Source organism: Crotalus tigris, unplaced genomic scaffold (genome assembly GCF_016545835.1).
Source record: "Crotalus tigris isolate CLP2741 ecotype Arizona unplaced genomic scaffold, ASM1654583v1 scf7180000019070.2622420, whole genome shotgun sequence".
NCBI classification, from domain to species: domain Eukaryota; kingdom Metazoa; phylum Chordata; class Lepidosauria; order Squamata; family Viperidae; genus Crotalus; species Crotalus tigris.
This window is the reverse complement of record NW_024097360.1, coordinates 2,575,888-2,598,033: the sequence shown is the minus strand read 5'-3', so window position 1 is coordinate 2,598,033 and position 22,146 is coordinate 2,575,888. Positions and strand designations below refer to the sequence as shown.

General features: G+C 38.6%; 1 protein-coding gene across 3 annotated transcripts; it reads left to right on the top strand.

Annotated features, from left to right (window-relative positions):
• The first annotated feature begins 1,058 nt into the window (after window positions 1-1,058).
• On the top strand, window positions 1,059-19,526 carry CHGB (chromogranin B). Of its 3 annotated transcripts, XM_039359396.1 has the most exons (7): window positions 1,085-1,203; window positions 3,896-3,984; window positions 8,476-8,527; window positions 10,381-10,427; window positions 12,183-12,276; window positions 14,756-16,413; window positions 18,726-19,526. In XM_039359396.1, the coding sequence occupies exons 4-7, from the start codon at window positions 10,425-10,427 to the stop codon at window positions 18,807-18,809; spliced, it is 1,839 nt and encodes a 612-aa protein (XP_039215330.1). In that variant the 5' UTR covers window positions 1,085-1,203; window positions 3,896-3,984; window positions 8,476-8,527; window positions 10,381-10,424; the 3' UTR covers window positions 18,810-19,526. The 3 variants fall into 3 exon arrangements, with proteins under 3 accessions (XP_039215327.1, XP_039215330.1, XP_039215328.1); XM_039359394.1 differs by lacking the exon at window positions 3,896-3,984 and having other exon boundaries at window positions 1,094-1,203; XM_039359393.1 differs by lacking the exons at window positions 3,896-3,984; window positions 8,476-8,527 and having other exon boundaries at window positions 1,059-1,203.
• Window positions 19,527-22,146: the final 2,620 nt, after the last annotated feature.

The following is a 22,146-nucleotide window of genomic DNA, read 5'->3' as shown; positions in this document are numbered from 1 at the left end:
AGATCAATCCGTTCTGCCGCTCTTGGAGAGAATGAGGGGGAGGGAAGAACATCCAACCGCACAGGGTGCTTTGGAGAAAACAGGACGTCAGCAGGCAGCAGTCCCCTTTTCTCGTTGGGTTCTTTCCATTTCCCCACATCGTAACAAATGCATGAATAAACAGGACGTAAATTTCTGCTGGCGGGACCCTTTCAAGACACGATCATTCTCTCAACCCGCTAATCTCCCCGACATGAAGTGAGGCAAAAGCTCAAAAGCCACGAATGGGGCAGGCGGACTGAATCTCTCTCTGCTGAGAAGGAGAATGAAGGAGAGAGAGCGAGAGAGAGAGCCAGCGACGAGGGTGTGTGGGCGGGAGGGCGGGGAAGCGGACCAGTGAGCGAAAGCAGAAGAGGGCTTTTCATTAATGAGCTTGTATCGAACAGCCAGAGTTGCCTAAGCATTCAAGGCTTCACATGCGTGCGATTTTCTTACAGGGGCTGTGATGTTTACCTTGTGCCTCACATTTCCGATTCTATCAGCAGATTCCTACGGGCATCTCGCTCTCTATTTATATATAAAGGAAGGCCTCTCCTTTTTTTGCGGGGAGGGGGGGCACGCCATGGTTTAGGAATCCTAATCACAGAGGAAAGGAAGGGTTACCATAAAGCTACGGAAAGAGCTTCGCAATGAGTCTGCTTGGGTGGAGATCAAAAGGAAAATATCAGGCCAAACAGCGTGGGAGGCTTGAATGAAGATAGAAAGGAAACACGTGTATTTCCATGTGGGGGGGGGGGTGCAGGTGGCCTTCCTGGTAACAGCGTTTGTTAATTCCAAAGAATGGGAGGGGGCTTTACCTTCGCTGGGAAATAATAAGAACCATCCTACCGGGTGGGAATTTGTGGGAGGCTTTGTGCGGCAAAGGGAAAGATGGAGATGAGGTGGGAGTCCTTTCCTAGCGGATTCTAAGGGAGGGTCTTTGAGACCATCTCAGGAATTCTCCGCCCCGTTCCTTTGGGGTCCACCTCTGACGCAAAACTCTTCCCTCCTTCCTCCGCTTGACTCTGGCGCGTATCCCCCCCCCTCCCTTAAATAGCCTGGACCTGCTGGTAGAAGAGAACTGATACGAAGAAGCTTCAGCCTTTGCGTGCCAACTGCTTGCTCCGCCGGCCATGGTGCCTTGCGTGGCGCTGCTCAGCCTTCTCGGATTCGCAGTTCTGGCAGGTAAGTCAGACCAGCGAAGCAGGATCAGCACCCTGGACAGCGACCATGGGATTGAGGAGTGTAGGGGATTGCCGCGTCCGGAAAAGGCACGGTGGGAATTCCACAGCCCTCACCAACCGAGCTTCTGTACCGGTTGAGAATTGGCACAGGAGAAGGGAGTAGTCTTCTGACAATTAACAGCTGATATTTCAGTCTGCATGTGGCTCTCATCTCATATAAAATGTTTGTGCTAGCAATGTATTAATTACCGCCAATGCATACTCTTTATCATATACATACAGAAACAAGAATGTGGATGTATACATGGTCAACTTAATGATTAATAATAGCTAGCGTATGTTCTCTTCTTTGCTGGAGGAAGACCCAGCAAGATTCATTGCTGTGCAAATAGCAGAGCCAAAATCTCAGAAGTATGTTGGAAATCAGCCCGTCAATTGGACAGCTTCTGCCTTTCAGAAGTGCACTAGGTTTCCCAGTCAGAACCATCCATACATTAACTGCCCTAAATTTTTTGGGGCAGAGGAAAAGAAAATAAGGCGGGGAAAAATTAATACAGTGTGCATGTGTATACACATATTTGTATCTATATTTGTCTCTTAACATGTATATGAGAAAAGAAGCAAGAAGGAAACTCTTGTGTAGTTACTGGATGCAGGTACATATTCTCTGGTAGAAAAACAAACATACAAATATATGGTTTAATTCTTCAGTGATTAAATATATTGTGCAAATGTTCAGATTATGCTTTTTGCAATTTGAGATAATTTTTTTTTAAATCTAAAGGCTAAAATCACTTAAGAAAAGTAATATTGAATATGTTGACAAGAATGTTTACTAGTGGCTCTGTGTTTTATCCATTGACAAAAGCATATAAAAAGGGACCATTTAAATAACGTTTGACTTTTCTCCATCAGCTTGAACAAGCAGATGATTAAGAAAATGCTGCTTAGTCTTCAAATAAAAGCAACTATTTTTAACAAAAGTACTCTTGAGGGTAATTGTCACCACTGAAGTGTTGTTGCTGCTTCCTTTAAAACCTGTAGCATTTAGACCTCTTTTTTTAAAAAAAAATCTTCTCCCTTCCCCTTACAAGTGTGTAGATTTTATTTTTCAGGTTTTAAAGCGCTAGCAAGAAAGGGACAATATGATTCTTGAACTTCACATCTGTGTATATCTGAAATGCTATGCAGATGTTGACCAAATTGTGTGTACTGGGTGAAATCTCATGCCTACATATGAGAAATTTATCCTGGATCTAGTAAAACTAAGTCCATAATATGAATTAGAATCAGATTAGGAATGGGCAACTTAAGTCCCTTCCATTTTATTCAGTCTACTCTATTATGATTGAATCTTGAATGAACTACTTGTTCCTATAATGAAATGCAAATCTCCATTCCCCTATAGGCTGCAGTCCTCTATGTACTTAGCAGGGAATCAGCACCACTACATTTAATAAGGCTTACAGGTTAGCATTTTTGTATAAGAGAACAGTCAGTTGTTCCAGAATATCTTGGCACATATATTGTAGAGTAGTTTGAAATCAAATGATGTAACAGTGTAAAAATGTAAGAATTTCACTAGTGTAGTTTTCAAGGATGTTTTAGAACTGCATGTAAAAATGATATTATGACTGTATGTTTAAGTTAAGGCATGACCAAGCAGGACAATTTGAATTGCTAATTCTATAATCCATTATCTTGTGAGATACCAAAAACTGTCTTACTCATAAGAGTTCCCCAAAAGATTTAATTCTCATTAAATTTTCTCACGAACATTTATCAGCCAATATAATATTCTATATTCAATAACTCTTACAAAACTTCTTTTACTTTCCTGGAATGAAGAGGAAGCATTAGCTACATGTATATAAGTAAAAAAAAATCAGTATGTATATGTGTAACATACAATATCTGAGAATGTTGAAAGTTTTCTCATTGATCCTTAAGGCACACATATTATTCTCATATTAAATCCAGTTTAAGAGAGAAATGTGGAGAAATATCATATATTATCATTGTTTCTGATGTTTGATAATGTCAGCAGAGCAAGGCATTGTCACTGATGCCATTAGTATCATGTTGCTGTTGACAAGTTGGGTTGAAAAGCAGAATGGAGAGAAGGTCCCTTCAATTCCAAAGCTTCCATCCGATGGCCCATTCATTGCCCTCTTCCATTTTTTAGATACTCCAAAGCATAGCTCTATTGCTGGCAATGTGGGAGCAAAGGCAAGGAAGTTTAACCTTGCTTATTTGCTTATCAGATTTGTATATTATTCAGTCACAATATTTCAAGTTCTGTAGCACCACTACAACCCTCACATACTGGTTAAAATTCATTTGACTTCATTAACTTAAAGCATTTCATCAGAAAGCAAATCTTACAGGCTTTAACAGTACCTATACTGGTCAATGGCTTTTGTACCAATTGGAAGACCCGCATTAGTTGCTTTCATAGGCTCAGTGATTGGCATGCCCACTGTTGAGGGCTAATGAAGTAGTTTCATTCATATACCTTGGGAGAGGGTTCTGGAAGATGTATTGACTCTAGGGAGTCATCCAACCTGGATTGTCTGTGCTATAGTGTATCAATGATTCTCTGCTGTAGGTTAAATATAACAGAAGCAAGAACAGATAACTAGCAGGCAGCCTGATTATTTATTAATCTGTTTTGCTATAACATTTGTCCCCAGGTGATCTATTTTGCAGCTTTGATCATGGTGAGATATAACCCAATGAATTAGATTAGGTTTAGAAATAATGACTTACCCAGAAACATATGGTGAGTTTTTTTGCACGAGTAGAAGTTGGTATATATAAGCATGTTCTTGAATGCCCCCTACTACAAGAGGGCTGGCTCTGCATTAGCAAATTAGGACTGTTTATTTTGTGCTGTTTTCTGCTAGCTGCAATTAACCTTAATTAACAATGTGATACATCGACTTCCAGAAAGTTAAAGAACAATATGGTGGCTGATCCACCTGAACTCACTGTTCTATAACGAAACAAAAATTTGATGTTTCATCTAATGAAAAATAAGCAAGTATAGCATATTTGGTAGAGAAAGGAACAACATGTATATATCTTTATAGGTTTAGGAAATAAACTAATACAACTCTTTGCCGGGAGATGTATCTTTTGTAATCTGAGGCTATATTGTTCCTACCAGCAGTAATAGTAATTTATCACCATCATTGAGGGTTATTTTTGTTCAACATGGCCCATTTTCTCTCATCCTGAACAACTGCATTGTAATGGGAACATGCTATCTTTATGTATTATACATGTACAGTCGTCATATGTTAAAACTTCACTCACTTTATGCCAAGGAGGACATCAACATTTATGTATAATAGGATAGCTTTTCAACAGACAACAACGTAGACAAAAGAAACAAGTAAGTTACGTGTGTTGCTTACTATACATTACAATCATATCAACCACAATAATTATACTTTCTTAACATTGCCTTAATCCCCGACAGGACTTAGAAATACAAAGTTGCTTGCAATTGTTTTAAAATTTTAATTCATAGAATTATATTCTCCAGATGAAATCTTCATTATTTTTGGTGCGAGATGAAAGACTGGAGGATCCAAACAGTAGGGGGAAAAAAACACCATTTTGCACATCTGGTATTAAAAATATAATTTTTGCAGCAAATTTGGGAAGCTATCTTACACTGGATCCAATGTCTACACTATTCTATAATGGGAGTCTGTTTTGGATCTCAACTCCTTTTATCCTCAGCTTGCATGGCTTATGGCAAAGTTTATGGCCTGCATCTTCGATATCCTTCCTCCTTAGACAAATGCATTGCCTTTCAAAGCTCATGTAGCCTCACCACTTTGAGACGAGACCTTTTCTTAAACTGGAGGTGCTGTGAATTTAACAAGGGACCTTCTGAAAGCAAGTGTGCACTCTGCCATTGAGTCAGAGAGCCTCTTCTCCGTCTGTATTAAACACACAGATCCTGGCTACGCAATGGCCATTATAGTTCATGTATTTTAATTTGCTGTAGAAGATGTCAGGATGAAACTTTACACTGAGCGATTCTCTTATGCGTTAGTTAAACGTTTAATACCAGCTGAAGAAAGAACAGCCAATGTATTTGATGCGTTCTGAGTTTTATTGAAATTTTTGAACTAGCAAAAATGGAATGGCCATGGCTTAAAGGACACCCTTCTGCTGGGGATGCATTTTCCTTCCCCAGACAACATCACCACTTCAGACAGCAGCATTTGACCTCTTCACACAGCCCACTGTTATTTAAGGTTGCAATATAGCAATTTATTGAAACATTGCTTTGCCTTTTATCAGGAACGAGCAGCTTAATGGATAGTGATTGTTCATCACATGGACTTCAGTGTTTGTTATTTTCTACATATAATAATTGTAGGATACAATCCTTCAAGTTTTTCCTCCGATTAAAAGAAATGAGAGGACTGTATCCCAAATTTTGTGAATTTTTCCCCCTCGTGCATTAGAAATGGGATTGATTACCCTTCCCTCCTTTTTTCTGCATCCCTTCCATTTCAAATCTGGTCCACATATTCTCCTGCTGGACAGAGCAGGTGAGTGAGGCACAAAAGAGGCAGAAGGGAGGGGAAATCTTAACAGATGCCATTCCATGAAAAAACAGACTCAGCTGGACTCAATGCAGACACCGGAGTTCGCTGTAGAGATACATGTTGTTCTGTGTGATCCTATCACACAGGATCAAAAGAATGTCAGATCTGTATCCAACCTTCTTTGCAGTTGCACCATAAAAGAAGGATTTTGATCTAGAATCTAGAACTCCCTCCATTTGGTACTAGAGGCATCCCACCATGAAAAGCATCAACATAACCATGGGTGAACAGAACTACCTTTGTAGTTTTAATGCAGTGTATATATAAGGAGAGAGAGGGGGAGAAGGTCCCCAATGTGCGGTGCTCCAGGGATATGGTCCAAATAGATAGTCCTCTCCAGTGCTTTTTTTCTAAAAAAAAAAAAAAAAAAAGGTGCCGGAACTGACACACATCATATAACCCGCCTTGCCTAGCCTACAAGGTTCCATCCCAAAAAAGGTGCCGGAACTCCATTCTGAGAAAAAAAAGCCCTGGTCCTCTCTGTTCTTTTGCCAGCTGACAGATGGTGGCATGTTTTGTTCAGTGCTTAAATTGCTGCCAGGGAATTAAACAAACCGGACAGCAATTTCACTTGCTTCCTACTGTGCTTCTCCTTTGTAAGCCTTTTGAATGGCAGTTAGTTTATGACAGTGGTGGTGAACCTATGGCACGGGTGCCAGAGGCGGCACTCAGAGCCCTCTCTGTGGGCACACGCGCCATCGCCCTAGTCCTAGGCCTTCAGCTGGGTTTTATAAAACCTTTTCGCTTTAGGCCTCCACCTAAAGCGAAAAAAAAAAAGTTCAATCAATCAGTCAATTTCAGCTTCTTGTGAGAAAAAAAAAGATCTTGCAAAGTTGGAATTGACTGATTGAACCCCCAGCCAATGGGCCACACCCAGCCAATGGGCCACACCCAGCCAATGGGCCACACCCACCTGGCACCCGATGATGCATAAGTGGGTTTTGGGTTACAGTTTGGGCACTCGGTCTCTAAAAGGTTCGCCATCACTGGTTTAGGAGGTGATGAATCTCAGGCCTTTCCAACAGCCTCAGCATCGTGGTCAGTCCTCATATATGATGAGGGTTGGAATTCTGAAACATATGGCTGAGTTCTGGCTTCAGTTTCAGATCTGGCCCAGCACTTAGCTTTCCATTATCTTGCATGACAGCTCCTTTATGCATGGGGGCAAACATGAAATCTAGTTAAGAATAATCTTTTCTCTGGACTGCAATGCCAAAATTCATCCACAGATGGCCAAATAATGACAGTGCTTTTTTGTGCATTCAGCTGGAAAATACCTCAATAAGCTTACTGTTATGTTCATTAAAAAATATTAAAAATGGGGGGGGGGAACAGTGTCAATAATGTTAGAAATCCCTTTCTTATTCCTCTCAGTGACAAATAATCTTATGGCTCAATTTCTTGTTGCTCTGGTCTCCTGAAAAAATAATAAAAGAGTTCCCACTCATGAAATAATTCAGTCCCACAGAGGGGGTTGTCGGCCTCTGATTGAAGGCCTTCAACAAGAGAAACTCTACTGCCCTTCTAACTTCTCAAACTTCATGTTCTCACCACAAAGACATTTCTTGTAAGGTTGAACTAAAACAAGGGTCTTCAAACTTGGCCCTTTTATGACTTGTGGACTTCAACTCCATGTCTGGCTGAGGAATTCTGGGAGTTAGTTCACAAGTCATAAAAGGGCCAAGTTTGAAGATCCCTGAACTAAAATATCTGTTTTAAGTCTATTCGGTCAAATCATGCCCTTTGGAGAAGCAAAGAAAAAAAGTCTTTGCCATCTTTGATGGTATTAAGTAGAATATTGATGTGTTATGTTATATACCCTTCTAATAACCAATACTAACCGCTGAATTTTCTTCTAGATAATTACACTAAGGAAATTCTGTAATAGTATTTTGACCCAGAATATAAGGACCAGAAGTCCCCTTTAGCAAGAAGGAATCATGTCAACAAAAAAAAAAAAAAGGAGAATCACATCAGATGCTAGATAATGATGATGACCATAATAACAACGGGGGAAAATAATACCATGCATGCCTTTAATGCTTGTGGTGATTTTAATAAGTATTAACATTTATTTAAGCAACTGCAAAATTTCAATGCTATAGGAAGATTGGGAAGAGAGCTATCTCAAAATAAAACTGAGGGGATTCATGCAGGTTGTTTAGCCACTTGACGAGGAAAGGGACAAATGATGGGGTTTCTTTATAATTATGGGAGGTAGGTGACTGTATGTGGGCATCTTTTACTCTAGATCATGAGTTCTTTAACTCTCAGGACCAAACCAGCTTCTCCATATAAATGACTGAAGATGAACAAGACCCTTTAAGCTGAGGTTGCAGCTATCTCATATACCATTGGCTGCTCTGGTGACAGATGACAAATATCTCGAAATAAAAGCAGTTTACCAGAGGATACCTGCTAGGAAAAATGGAATACATGCCAAGTGCCCAAAGGGTTTCTCCAATGTTTTATTCAAAGCCTGTTGTAATTTGCTCTCACACCGTATTGTTCCCTCTTTCATGAAATATCAAATATCATGTTCTATCACTACACACTGTATAATTAGACATGGATGTTTGAAAGAGCCTGGAATGATCCAACAGGGCTGTCAATGCTGTTTTCATTTTTTTTTTCTCCAAAAGTATATCTCAGCCCTCTGTAGCATCAAAGCTACAAACTGATTTTGAAACGAAGGTAAGAAATGATGGCACCTACTAATTTGAACACAGCTTGGGTTGCACCCCATGGGGTTTGCACTACCAATTAGTGTCCTGCCTGATGGATGGCTGCATATTGGATGTTCATTCACGATTAAACTGTGTGAGCAAACCAATTTGCTTGTATTGGTGCTTCTGTCCGTGTCTGCTTTTTACTGCCTGCATTGCAGATGGAGGCAAGCTCTCACGCGTGGGGGGGAAGGGGGGGAAGGCAGAGGGTGGGGTGATTTCAAACACAGAGGCAGGCAACATGAACCAGCGCTCTCTTGACACACTAAGGTGGGGAAAGAGACACTCCTAATGCCATCTGGCAACTTGCCAGGGACTTTTGCATTGCTACTCTCATAATTTACAAAAAATGTGAAAGTTAAAAGATTATATTGATATATTTAGTTGATCATACTTACTTTCCTGTTCTTCTTTCTTGGTCCATTGGTTGTTATTATTTGAACCCAAGGAACTTTTTTAAAAAAGTTTTCATACAACCGTCCTCATAGAATAATACAAAATAATGTTCTTTATTAATAATGGAAAATCACAATGTTATATAAATCAGCTTAAGTAAGAAGGGCAAATCAGAGGGGGAAACTAATATATATATTTTAATATTGGGAAGGGGAAGCATCTAAATCAGGGGTGTCAAACTCAATTTCATTGAGGGCTGCATCAGCATTGCGGTTGGCTTTGGGGGGCCGGGTGGGTGTGGCCAGGGTGGGTGCAGCCTACTGGGTGGGCGTGGATGGAGTGGATGTGGCCCACTGGGTATGGCCAGCTCTACATTGTTCGCATCAAGGGTGCCTGTGGGGGCCTGGGCAGGAGTGGGACAGATCTGAGGGTCTCTGGCAGAAGGGGGTGGGACCGGGGCAAGTGCCAATGCATGGTCCATTTCTTCATTCCTCACAAAGGGTGACACCTCCCCAGCATGTACCCAGGGGGCGGGGCCGACACGGCAGGGACTGGTTCCTCGCTGTTTCTAGACGGCCTTGTGGAGCTAAGACTGAATGTGTTTCAGCATAGATGGCCACCACAAAATTGTACATTGGCTCCCGGTAGGCCTGGGCCAGGGCCAAGGCAGTGGGGGCCGTTCCCTCACAGTTTCCAGGATGGCTTCACGGGCCACATGAAACCACTTCGCAGGCTGCATCCGGCCCCCAGGCCTTGTGTTTGACATGTCTGATCTAAATAAAGATACAGTTATAAAACAAAATAATACCCACTCACTGGAACCAAACAAAATAAATCAAAGTTTGTGTGTGTGTGCGCGCGCACACGCACGCACGTGTGTGCATTGCTCACATGTGGATATGCAAAGGGGGGGAAGGGAGCCTCTTCAAAAACTCAGAACAAGTTGTTGCTTTCGCTCCGCAAGTAATAATCACAATAAACTGCAATGTTGCTGCATGATTGTATTTTCACTGTACACATATGCATCATTGTGTAGACATATAGGCAACCCATATAAACTCATCAGGCTGTTCTCGGTCACATTTGGCTGACACGCTCCCAGATATATTAGATGCAGTTTCTGCACTATTGGAAATAAAGAGGATGCTGCTTGCTAGCATTTGTCTAACCTCCCACCAGTATCTTTTTAAATAAAGAGAACTGTATTAAATCAGAATGAGCCAAGTGCATTTGTGCAAATAGTGATATGGGAATCCTAAATCTAGGGCATGAAAATTATTCTCTGATTGAAAAAAAATGCTTTCAAATACAGCAAATATTCGGTGTAACCAAAGGACGTTCCATAGCGAGTTTAGTTGTCTTTTCCAAAGCTGTGATTTCAAACTCTTCCTCTAATTTTTATTTTTATTTTTTTTTGCTTTAAAGGCATTCATTCAGCTCCAGTGGAAAATGATGATCATACTGGAGAAATGGTGAGTAGAAAAATTCTCATTTGTTTAAAAAGTGAGATTTATTAGGTCACTTTTGTAGGAGGCGGAGTGGCAGGGCCTGGGGGAAGAGTTAAGAAAGGGATCAGCCTAGAATTGTTGCATTCCCACAAGCAGTCTAAATTCAACCCCTCTTGAATTACAGTTGACCAGATTCTTGTGAATAGGCATGAGCAATAAATTACCTTAACTGGAACTTAACATGTGGTCCTGATATTTGCATCTGACACTTTCACAGATGATCAGAAATTCTTGCATGCTCTAGAGCAGTGGTTTTCAACCTGTGGGTTGGGACCCCATTTGGGTCGAACGACCATTTCACGTGGGTCGCCAAACAACTCAATCCGCCATTTTTTCCCTTTTCCTTAGTTGTGCTACTCCCTTTTATTCTATTGGCTTTTGAAAGCCAATAGAATAGACTCTCTTGAATAGAGTCTAATTCTATTGGCTTTCAAAAGCCAATAAGAATTGTCCAAGCTGTCTCTGCCCTGCTGAGCCCACCAAAAGTCCCATTCTGCAAACAGTGTTGCACCAGTTGAGTAGTCCTCGACTTACGACCGGTTGGGTAGTTCTTGACTTACGACCGGTTGGGGGTCGCGGCATTAAAAAGGTTGAGAACTACTGCTCTAGAGACATACAAAGTGCCTTACACGTAGGCACGACCATGTTTTAATGGATGACAACTCCTTTATTTGGAGGAAGGACCTTTCAGGACAGTTTAGCAAGGGACAGGGTCAGGAGTCTCTTGTGAGCAAGATAATTTAATGAACCTAGTGGCCTCCTCTTCTCTCATGATTGTTTTGGATAAATCCATGCATTTTTTTTCCTGGTTTGTGCCCAATTCAACAATTCCACAAGGATGTTCAAACCAGGGAAATTTTCAGCCTCTTCCCATATTTCTGTTATCTTCTAGGAGTCAAGAGATTTTTAAAATATTAAAAACAGGAACACAAAATGTTTACATTGAGGCTCCTTAAATCTAACTGAAGTCATGGGAATTCCAGCTTACCATGTCTCATTACATAGTATTTCATAGCGAGTGCAAATCATGGTATCTTATCATAGAAGCCTTCCATAAGTGGCCCGGAATTAACAGCCATATCTTATGATATAAAAACAACTGGATTTGTGCAGTACTTCATAGTACAATGCAGGATATCCAACTGGTGTTTATATAATTTTTTGTCTTCTCAAAAAAGCAGGACTACCACATCTTTCTTAGTAGATGTGGAGGAGATCAGTGCAGGAAGAAGATGGGGTAATGAGGAGTGCAGAAAATGTTGATGGTCAGCTGGCTGCACAGCTCCTGTACTTTGACCCAAAATTCAACAGCATGATTCTATGGGCATTGGAAACCACAAAAATAGGGCTGAAGTTTCCATGTGGGGCTGGAGGGCCTTTGAAATAAGTAAAGCATATGAAGAAAAAACTCATTTTCTTTGATGTCACATGCTTTGGAAATCTAGTGGCCTAAATTTTTGGATTTCCTCCTCCAGCTTATATCATGATGGTAAAAATAAAGATGCTATTATTTAGATGGATATTTTTTTTTATTTTTTGAGCAACTATTAAATAACTTAGAAATTTAGTTTCCTTTGCTTCAGAATTACTTACTCACTTGGAATCTTCCAATCATAAATTTGTTTTCCATGTTTATGATTTTATTCAGCTTGAATATTTGGTTGAAATAGAATATTTCAATTTTAAATGAATCATCTTCCTTTGTTGCTTTTGATCCAGATAACCCGATGTATTATAGAAGTCCTTTTGAACAGTTTATCAAAAGACAATTCTCCGCTTATTAATCCACAGTGCAAGGAGCTTCTGAAAAAAGGTAAGTGCATATCTTAAAAGTAACATACTTTCCACGACCAGATTTTACGCTAGTTGAATATATATATACCATTACTACTAGAGATTGCTGAGAACTGTAGTTCAGCAATATCTGAAGAACTATATTCCAAGTTCCCAGCAGAGATGGAATCGACAGTGACTTACAAATCCACTGTCTTTTGTATTTATGTATTTATTAAATTTATCTGACTGCCTGAAGTGGACTCTAATAGATATGGCACTACGTATAGAGCAGGGCTGTCAAACTCACAACGTCACGTGACGTGTCGCGACATATCGTTACTTTTTTTCCATTGCCGGCAATGGGGTGGGCACGGTTTCGCCATGACGCATCTGTAGGCCGGTAGTTTGACACCCCAAATATAGGCCTCTAGATGATGGAAACTGTAACATATCAATTCTGTGAAATCTGGTAGGACAAGACCAATAATTGAAAACTGGCTCATTGAAGAGTACAAGTGTTAATGCAAATAGCAATGTTAGTACTAATATTTAGAAAGCTGACAACAGTTAATTGGTTCCAAGTACAGTTACTGATTGTGAGTCCACATGCACTCTGGTAAATGGAATATACCACACAAGAGACACATATCTGAATAGAAAAGAATATCTAAAATTGGGATTTCTTTGGGCTGGAGATCCACTTGCCTCAACCTCTTAATGCTTGCTCAGGAAGCGTGGGCTAAGAAGTGTTTATATTATTTTTATAATATATTAATATTATTATATTAACATATTATGACATGGAGTACATAAAACAGTATCATTCATTCATTCAATTTCTATATCCAGCCATCTCACTCAATGACTCTGGATGACTTACAACTCAAAAATATATTACAATTAAGGCACTAAAATGTTTTTAAAGCAATAAAAAAACTATAAAAGCATCCAAAAGAAATATACACAGCAGCCGAGATACTTAGCCAGTTAGAAATATAGCCAGGAAATGGGGCCCTTGATACATTCAACATCCCAGGCTTGGAAACATTTTAAATGACTTAGTTTTAAAAGGGGAAATGAATAGGCAAACACACATACAATCATAATAATAACCTTATTCATCAAAAATATGGACTCCCATGTCCTACGGTCAAGGGCAAGCTAAAGTGGCAAATTTACCTAGGCTTCTTCTTGACAGATAAACATTTATAGGCAAGAACCCTTGTAATGGGGGCAAGCTCTTAAAAGAATAAATAGTCCTCCATGTGCATTTTCTGAGATTTTTTTTCTAGTCAGGTTAAATATTCGTATCCATTCAGACTGTAAACACAGATTCAAAAAAAATGCTGGTTTCTAACCATACTGTCCATAGAAGAGCCCCTTTTGCTTCTTTGCTGCAGCATGATGGAATGGCTGTTACCAGGTGAGAGTTGAGGGAATGTTGGAGGAATAGTGAGCAAGTGATGAAGTCATCACTGACCATTGTGAGGTATGCACAAGGTAATAATGGTACAAAGAAAATATTCCATGGTTGTTGATTCTCTTTGGGAGGTCCTGAAGAGAAAGTGAAAGTGGAAGAAAATCAGGGACAGAAGAATAGAATAGAACAGAACAGCTGGAAGGGACCTTGGAGGTCTTCTAGTCCAGCCTCCTGTTCAAGCAGGAGAACCTATACCATCTCAGACAAGTGACTGTCTAGTCTCTTCTTCTTTTTTTATTATTATTATAAATTTTTACAATTTTACAATAAAGACCCCTTTCCCAATCCCTCCCAACCCACCCCAAAACCCTCCCTCATTCTTCCCAGAGCTTAATACAGGGTTAACTAGAACTTAAAAGAAAAAACTTTTAAACTCAAATAAATCTCAAACAAATATGATTACATTCAATAAACGAATTGTTAAGTACTTTATTATTTAGAAGTGTAGAATAGTTTTGTTTTGTTTTTATTATTTTTCTTATTTTCTTTCTTTTCTTCTTTTTCTCTTTCTGTTTTTTATATATAATGTCTAGTCTCTTCTTAAAAATTTCCAGTGATGGAGCACACACGATTTCTGGAGGCAAGCTGTTCCACTGGTTAATTGTCCTCACTGTCAAGAAGTTTCTCCTTAATTCCAGGTTGCTTCTCTCTTTGATCACTTTCCAACCATTGTTTCTTGTCCAGCCCTCTGGTGCTTTGGTGAATAATGTGATCCCATCTTCTTTGTGGCAGTCCTTCAAATACTGGAACACTGCTATCATGTCTCCCCTATTTCTTCTTTTCTTTAGGCTAGCCAGACCCAAGTCCTGTAGCTGTTCTTCGTATGTTTTAGTCTCCAGGCCTTTGATCATCTTAGTTGCTTTTCTCTGATTTTTTTTTCCAGACTCTCAACATCTTTTTTGTGATATGGCGACCAAAATTGGCTGCAGTATTCCAGGTGTGGTCTTACTAGGGTAAGACCAGGTAGTCCATAATGAAAATGAAAATACAATGGTATTATAATAAGGAATCCACAGCATATTTTGTTTTGTTGCAGGTGAACAACAACAAAAAGAGAAAAATATACAGCAAGGCATGGAACTTGGCGCAAGAACTTTATCTGAATCAGAAGAATTAAGAAAGCAGTCAGAAGGGACTGTGAAGGAACAACAAGATGTGAGTGAAGAAGAGTTTAAGAGACAGGCAGGAGGAGATGCTAAGTGGCATCAGGAAACGAAGAAATATGGGGGAAGCCCTAAAGAAGAAGAAAAGAATGAGAATGAAAAAGAAGCTGAGGAAGATAGTTATAAAAGAAATCATCACAATGGCGATGGAGGCAAAGAAAAGAAAGTCAGTAAAGAAGTAGAATCTGAGCCTCTAGAGAAAAAGTCAGTTCTTACATCTGGAAAAATGGATGAGGATGATTACAAGCATTCCCATGGCCAAAAGTATGTGGAAGAAATAATTCAGAGTCAAGAAAGGGAAAATGAAGACAATGAGGAGGAGGAGGAAGAGGAAGAAGAGGAAGAGGAGAGTAATGAAAAGTATCATCATAGTTTTCATGAAGAATTTGAAGATTCTTCAGAGAAGGATGGTGGTGAAACAAAGAAGCAAGGCCACAAATCAGGACATTACCGAAGAAAACCAAGATTGGGTAAGTCCTCTGAATACAACAGCCATCATATTGGTGAAAAAAGGGGCTCATCTGAAGAGCCTAGTGAGGAAGAAAGTGAATTTTGGGCTAAAAGGAGTCATCACCCCAACCATTATGAGAGAGAACATTACTTTGTGGAACCAAGAAATGCTGTTGAAATGCATAGGTCCGAGGCAATGGAGAGAGAGAGCAGAAACAAAGGATATTGGGATCCCAGCCAAGAGGACAGTGATGAAGACATGAAGCATCACAGTGAAGAAAATGAAAGGAAACAGTATCAGTATATGAGGAAAAGACTTTTTGATGGACCATCAAGGGAGATCAGACATCACCACGAAGTAAGAGTCCCTTACAGCAAAGCAAGGCAGGAAAATGGAGGTACGAAACAAAGCCATGATAGCTTAGATGAGAAGCGGCACCATGACCAACCAAATGTACAGCTAGAGATGGCAAAACCACAAAACAAGGAGAGAGAAGATGGAGAGCAACGACTCAACAGCCAAGAAGCCAGAGAAGAAAAGCACTATCCTAATAATGATGGAGAGCTAGAAACTCCACACTACAGTGAGAGAGGAAAACACTTTGATAATAAAAGAACTCTTCTGCTAGAGGAGGGCTACCCAAGAAGCCACTATCTTGTAGAAAATGTAAAAAGAGCTTTAAATCCATATTATTACCAACAGCCCAGGTGGAAAAGCAGATCTGTGGACAAGAACGCTGACATCATCAACCCACTGTTGGAGAGTGAAGAAGAACGCAAGTCCCACTTGAATAAGAGGGAATTCTTTCCTGAATATAATGATTATGATTTGTGGGAGAAGAAGCAGGTCCTGGATAGCTTAAACCCCAAACAGGACAACAGTAACAATCCTGAAAGGCTATACAAACCTGAGATAAAAAGGCAGTATGATAGAATGGATGAGTTGGCCCATCTTCTGAGCTACCGGAAGAAATCGGCAGAATTTCCAGAACTGTACAACTCAAAAGAAGACATTGAAAGGGGACACGTAATAAGAAGTGGCAAGGACAAATTTCACCAGAGGCCTCTGACACCAGAAGAGGTATTTATTTTATGATTTCTAAGAAAGCTAGAACAATTCTTTCCTAAAAAAGTCTTTTATTTCAGCAAAATAATACGGTATCCGACTAGGTGAAACATGATAATACATTAGGGTTATATTCTCAGTATCTTGCTGATAACTTTATATGTGATCAAAAAGTATGAAGTCCTGTTGATTCAGGCTTCATATAGTATTCAAATCATCTACAGGACCCTCAATGTGTCCCAGTTAATAGTCTGGCTTTCACTTAGCTTTCTCTGTCTCTAGATATCATTTACATTTGTACTTCACTGGAATGATGTAACCTGAAGTTGTTTTATAATTACCCCATTGAAATTGTCAGCTAAACTGGATCTTAAGAGGAGGGAAGAAAAATCCTTGAGTGTTAAAAATATCTCAAAAGCTGTCAATCAAGGACTAAATGTTCTGATTTATTTAGTGTAGACCGTGTTAGACTCCATTTAACTTATTTGAAATGAATATATCCAGGATTGTACAATCTACTTAATCCCTGTTTAAATCAACTTCTTTTGTCATGGCATGGCAAAGCACAGGCCAGATAGTTAAGGCAAGAACAGGTGACCATTTTTCTGCAAAGAACTTTCTTCTGGGGATAATCTGTAACAATCTTTTTAGTTATAGACCAAGCTAGAGTAAAACCTTAATTCTGGTTTCATTTCTTACAAAATACCTGAACAAAATGTGATTAAGCTCCAGGAAGTTTTTTTTTTTTAAAAAAAAAAAAATCAAAGTCTTTCAGATTATAAACAACTAGGCTCATTCTTCTTGCTTTAAATTGATCTTGTTAAAATAGCTGCATTTCTGGACTATCTACTGCTAAGTCAGGCAAGTGTTTTATGTTCCCCAGTCTTCAAGCACTGCTTTTAAGGCATTCACCAAACTTTTACTGTAATATGGACGAGGACTAACCAAAATGCAGAATAGGGAATACAGTACTTTGACCCAGGCCAGTCAACTAAGGTTTTACTCAGCAAGATACATCTGCGTACACACATACATACAGGCTTAGCTACATGACACCCAACACTACATCATCATAATAGCAACCTGTTTAAAATTTAGTAATCAAATTTTCATTTTAAATCTGTTGTTCTGTTCTATTAATGTGTTCATTTTAATTCTGGGCTGCAGGCCTCATTTCCTACCATACTTCCTAGAAATAGTCAGATTTCTATGTCTTCAGGAATGACACATCCTCACTTTCAATATTACACAACGTGGTATATCATGTCTCACTGAAATAACTGAAGAAGCAAGTGTGCATGGAGTGACATAACTGCCATACTATAAGCTCATGTTCTGGAAAAACTATCCCACCACATAACTTGACAAATGATCAGTGCCAAATATTCTTAACACTATGTGGATGCAGAGAAGAATTAAAAATCTGAAGAAAAGCATGAAGATGACTTTTGATCCTTTTTGCAAAACATAAACATTTGACACTTACAAACTGATTCCTAGAGAAACTGCAGGTCCCTATAAATACTAAGCCAAATTAAAAAAAAAAATGAGTTACTACAGAACACAAGCATGACACAGGTTAACATCACATGGTTGATCTCCATGTCTAGGAATCATCACTATGCTTTGATGGAAAGTAAGATTAATTTCATCGTGCTCTCCTTACGGAAACGGATCACATGAATCACAAAAATAGAACACATGAGTATTTAGAAGCTCTCCCCTAATTTTCCTTTCTCAGTTTTCCTGAATAAAGTTTGGGACGTGGTTTCTGAGAAACGAAGATTTTCATGCAGAAAGTGGACCCTGAGTATATACTACTTGCATAATGGAGATAATCTGGTTTAAAGTAAAAAAATAATAATCTATGAGATTATGCATTTACAAAATTTAATTTTATTGCAATAAAATCACATTTTAAAGTATTTTGCAAATGCTACATAGATAATTAAAATCTAGTAAGATAGAATGTTTAATTTTATAGGATCTTGAGTACCTTTTTCCAGATCAATTTCTTGACTGTTGTGAAAGGAGCTCCCGGATGTCCCCACACATGTGTGCGTACATAGCCATGTTGCTCACTTTATACAGCCTTAATAGGAAAGGCTATTGGAAGAACCAGGAAAAGTAACCAGGGCTACATTAGAGTTAAAAATCTAAACATAATATTTGCATATGAGCCATGATCAAATCTAATTAAATCTACATCAAATAAGATCACTAAGCAGTACAATTGCATGAATTTCTAACAGTCAAATTCTCAGAATAAAAAGTGATCTATGCCTTTAAGGTCATAAACTACATGGATTTTTTTCCCATTATCACAGGAGAAAGAACTGGAAAACCTGGCTGCTATGGATTTGGAACTGCAGAAGATTGCTGAAAAGTTCAACAATAATCAGAGAGGATAAATTTTATTTGACGTAATGTGGTATGGTGAAGAGTAGCTTTATTTAAAGTATCCCATATTTATTAGTAAAGTCACTGCCTCAAATGTTGTTCTTCTCCCTAATTAGAAATAGTTTAACCTTTAAATATATACTTTATACCAGTACAAAGCATCCTTCTGTTCTAAAAGATTTGTTCAGATCAGCATGAATTTTTGCCTTCTGAATTTTGAAATGTATGAGGATAATTTGTGTGTGCGTTCTTCAGAAATATATTATCTCAGTAGAAAATAATAAACTTTACATTGTCTATATAGTTAACTGCACGTGCTCCTACATAGCTTGTTTATGATTTACGCAGTTAGATTCATCAGAGGAGACACAGTAACATACTTATAAGTCTATATTGGAACTAATTTTTTGTTCCTTATAAAATTAGTATATTCAATAGTACCTTAAAATCAACTTTGGGAGGCTGACAACACCAAAATAGATGCACCATCTATTCCTATATTGTTATAAGACAAATTGAAGTCTCACAGCTTATGAAAAAGATACACTGACTGCAGCTCTCTCATAAAAGCATTGAATGTGGTTTTTAAACTATCCCCAAAATTTCTATGGAACTGTATTTTTAAAGTCATTGATACATAAGTGTTTAGCTACATAATTGCTGTCTTCAGTTATTTATAAATATAAAATAGGTGGGCTTAAAAGAAACTAAAATAAATGTTCACAGCATTTACAGTAATTAATTTTAATTTCATATGCATTTAATTTTTATTTATACAATCATCAACTTTATTTTGGGCTCACCCACTTTTGGCAATATGGTCCTCACCACACTACTCAAGCGATATAAACATTAGATACATCCAAGTTTTAAAACAAAATGGAATCTTAACCATCTGGTAGTATCAGAATATCTGAAGGAATTATGGTAGTGAGGTATTCAACAGAATAAAGTTTCCGCTATTCATCATATTCTGATGCTGAAGAATTTCTCAGAACTTCCAACTTTTTATTTTATAGCAGTTAATTCCAGTAGCAGATTGTTTTTATTAGTTTTGATAATAGGCCTGGAAAATGCTATGAATGCTTTATATGAAAGTGAGCAGGTTTTGTTATTCTCCAAAAACACCAGTAGTATCAATGATTTTTTATTAGAAAAAAAAACCTGTACTGCACTGATTGCAACTTAAGATTTCAGGACTAAGGCCTGCTAGCCAAAGGCATTCTGGCCTCAAAATACCAAACCAAATATCACACAAATATCTAACGTATTAAACATTTAATTAAAAAGTTAAATGAGTATATATTTTCATAGATCATTTATTATCACTAGCATTCTCTATTCTTGATTCCCTGATTGCCACCTACTGTATGTTGGAAATATTGCTTCGCCTCATGAGCATAAATGAGTGGTCTTTCTGCTTTTTTAAGGCCAAACTGGTTGGGGAATCAATTCCAAGTGATTTTTTCCCCTACCCTTAATTCAAATGAGAAAGATTAAAATCTTTCTGAGAAAGTAGGCTAATAACCTGGATTCACTGGATATTTTCCAAAGGAATGAGTGTCTCAAAGTTGATTTTGCACCTGCAGTGTATATGTGAACTGTGCCTTTGTTGCATTGATAGACTGCCTTTTCCCTAGATCAGTGAAGTGCATGGGGGAACAACTCCCCAATAAAGTAACAACAGTTTCAGGTTTTATGGGCTATGCTACACGTGACTCTCACAGGAGCTTAGCTAGTCAATGCTTACATGTTTAGTGAAACTGATTAGACAAAATTGTTCAGGGGCCAGAACGATTTTCACAACTGAGCAACAAATAAACATATATTTTGATGTTTGGGCCCCAAGTTTCAGGTGTTAGATTACATTATAGATTTCACTGTTATTAAAATTAGAATGCCACAGGGTTTTAAACTGTTCCATTCTGCTGAAATGCTTTTAAGTTAGCTAACATCATACATGGGATACTATTAGTCTGGCTACTAAAAATATTTGCATAAGGCTTGAGGCACTTACCTATGTCAACCAATGAGATGAAAGCTTTTGTTATGTTCCATCACGTCAATATCACCTTTTAATTTTCTCTATGACAATCTATCTCTTATCTGGTCTTACAAGTCTTCAGATGGTGCATTCATTGTCACTGTAACTGAGTCCATCCACCTTGCTGCTGGTCATCCTGTTCTTCTCTTTCCTTCCACCTTTCACAGCACTAGTCTTTTCCAGAGAGCTGGATCTTCACCAAATATGTCCAAGTACGATAAATTGTACCTTGTCATTTTGCCTTGAGCAACTCTAGGTTGATTTGTTTGATGACCCATTTGTTTGCTTTCTTGGCTGTCCATGGTATACTCAAAAGTCTTCTCCAACACCAATTTCAAGTATTTAAATTGCTTTGTAAAACAATTTACATATTTACCCAGCAAAACTTTTGATGTGGGTATAGAAAAAAAAAGCAAAACTCCAGAAGAAGATAACACATCACACACAAAGCATTCTTTGCTTTTTCAGCCTTGCTGTGATACATTCTAGTGACATAGTTGGTTATTACCAAGTTTCATGGCACAGTATTTTTACGGCCTACCCCCAGTCACTACTTTAACTACTTAAACAAACCAAGCTCTGCAGTGGATGCAATCATAATGCAGCCAAGTAGGGGCTAGATTTTGATTTATTTTCTAAGGATTTTTTTTATAGGGTTTATAGGAATTTTTGTGTCGGTATGAGTAATGAGTAATCCTCACCTTATAATGGCAATTGAGACTGAAATTGCTGTTGCAAAGTAACTTGTCATAAAGCATGGAGTCACATGACTGCATCACATGGTAACAGTAATTCCAGCAGTCCCAGATATTGTCATTAAGCAAGGAATTCATGTGACCACAACTTCCAACTTCCTGCCAGCTTTCCCACTGATATTTTTGTCGGATACTGGCAGGGAACCCCAGAATTCAGGCTCACATGATTGCAGCTCACTGCAATGTCATAATTGTGAGCTGAGTGCTAAGCACCCAGAATGTAATCATGCAACTGTGGGACCGCTGTGATGCCAGACTTCCAAGGACCAGTTGTAAGTACCGCTCATTCAGCCCCATTGTAACAAAACACTGCCCAGTCTTCCTCTACAAGGGATTGTTTATTTATTTATTTATTTACCAGATTCATAAGGCTGCTCAAACAATGTGATTCCAGGCAGTGTTCGATAACAAAAAAAAAAAAGAACCATGTAATATTAAAACGTACATGATATATTGTTATAAATATGAAATACAGAATATAAGTTGGTAATGAAGTACCATAATAGAAACAGCTGAAGGGGAATCCCATTCAATGAATCCCAAATGCTA

Coding starts and splice junctions, on each gene's coding strand:
- CHGB (XM_039359393.1), top strand. CDS start 1,152: ATGGTGCCTTGCGTGGCGCTGCTCAGCCTTCTCGGATTCGCAGTTCTG. Junction 1,204..10,380: donor CGGATTCGCAGTTCTGGCAG/GTAAGTCAGACC, acceptor TTTGCTTTAAAG/GCATTCATTCAGCTCCAGTG. Junction 16,414..18,725: donor GGCCTCTGACACCAGAAGAG/GTATTTATTTTA, acceptor CCATTATCACAG/GAGAAAGAACTGGAAAACCT.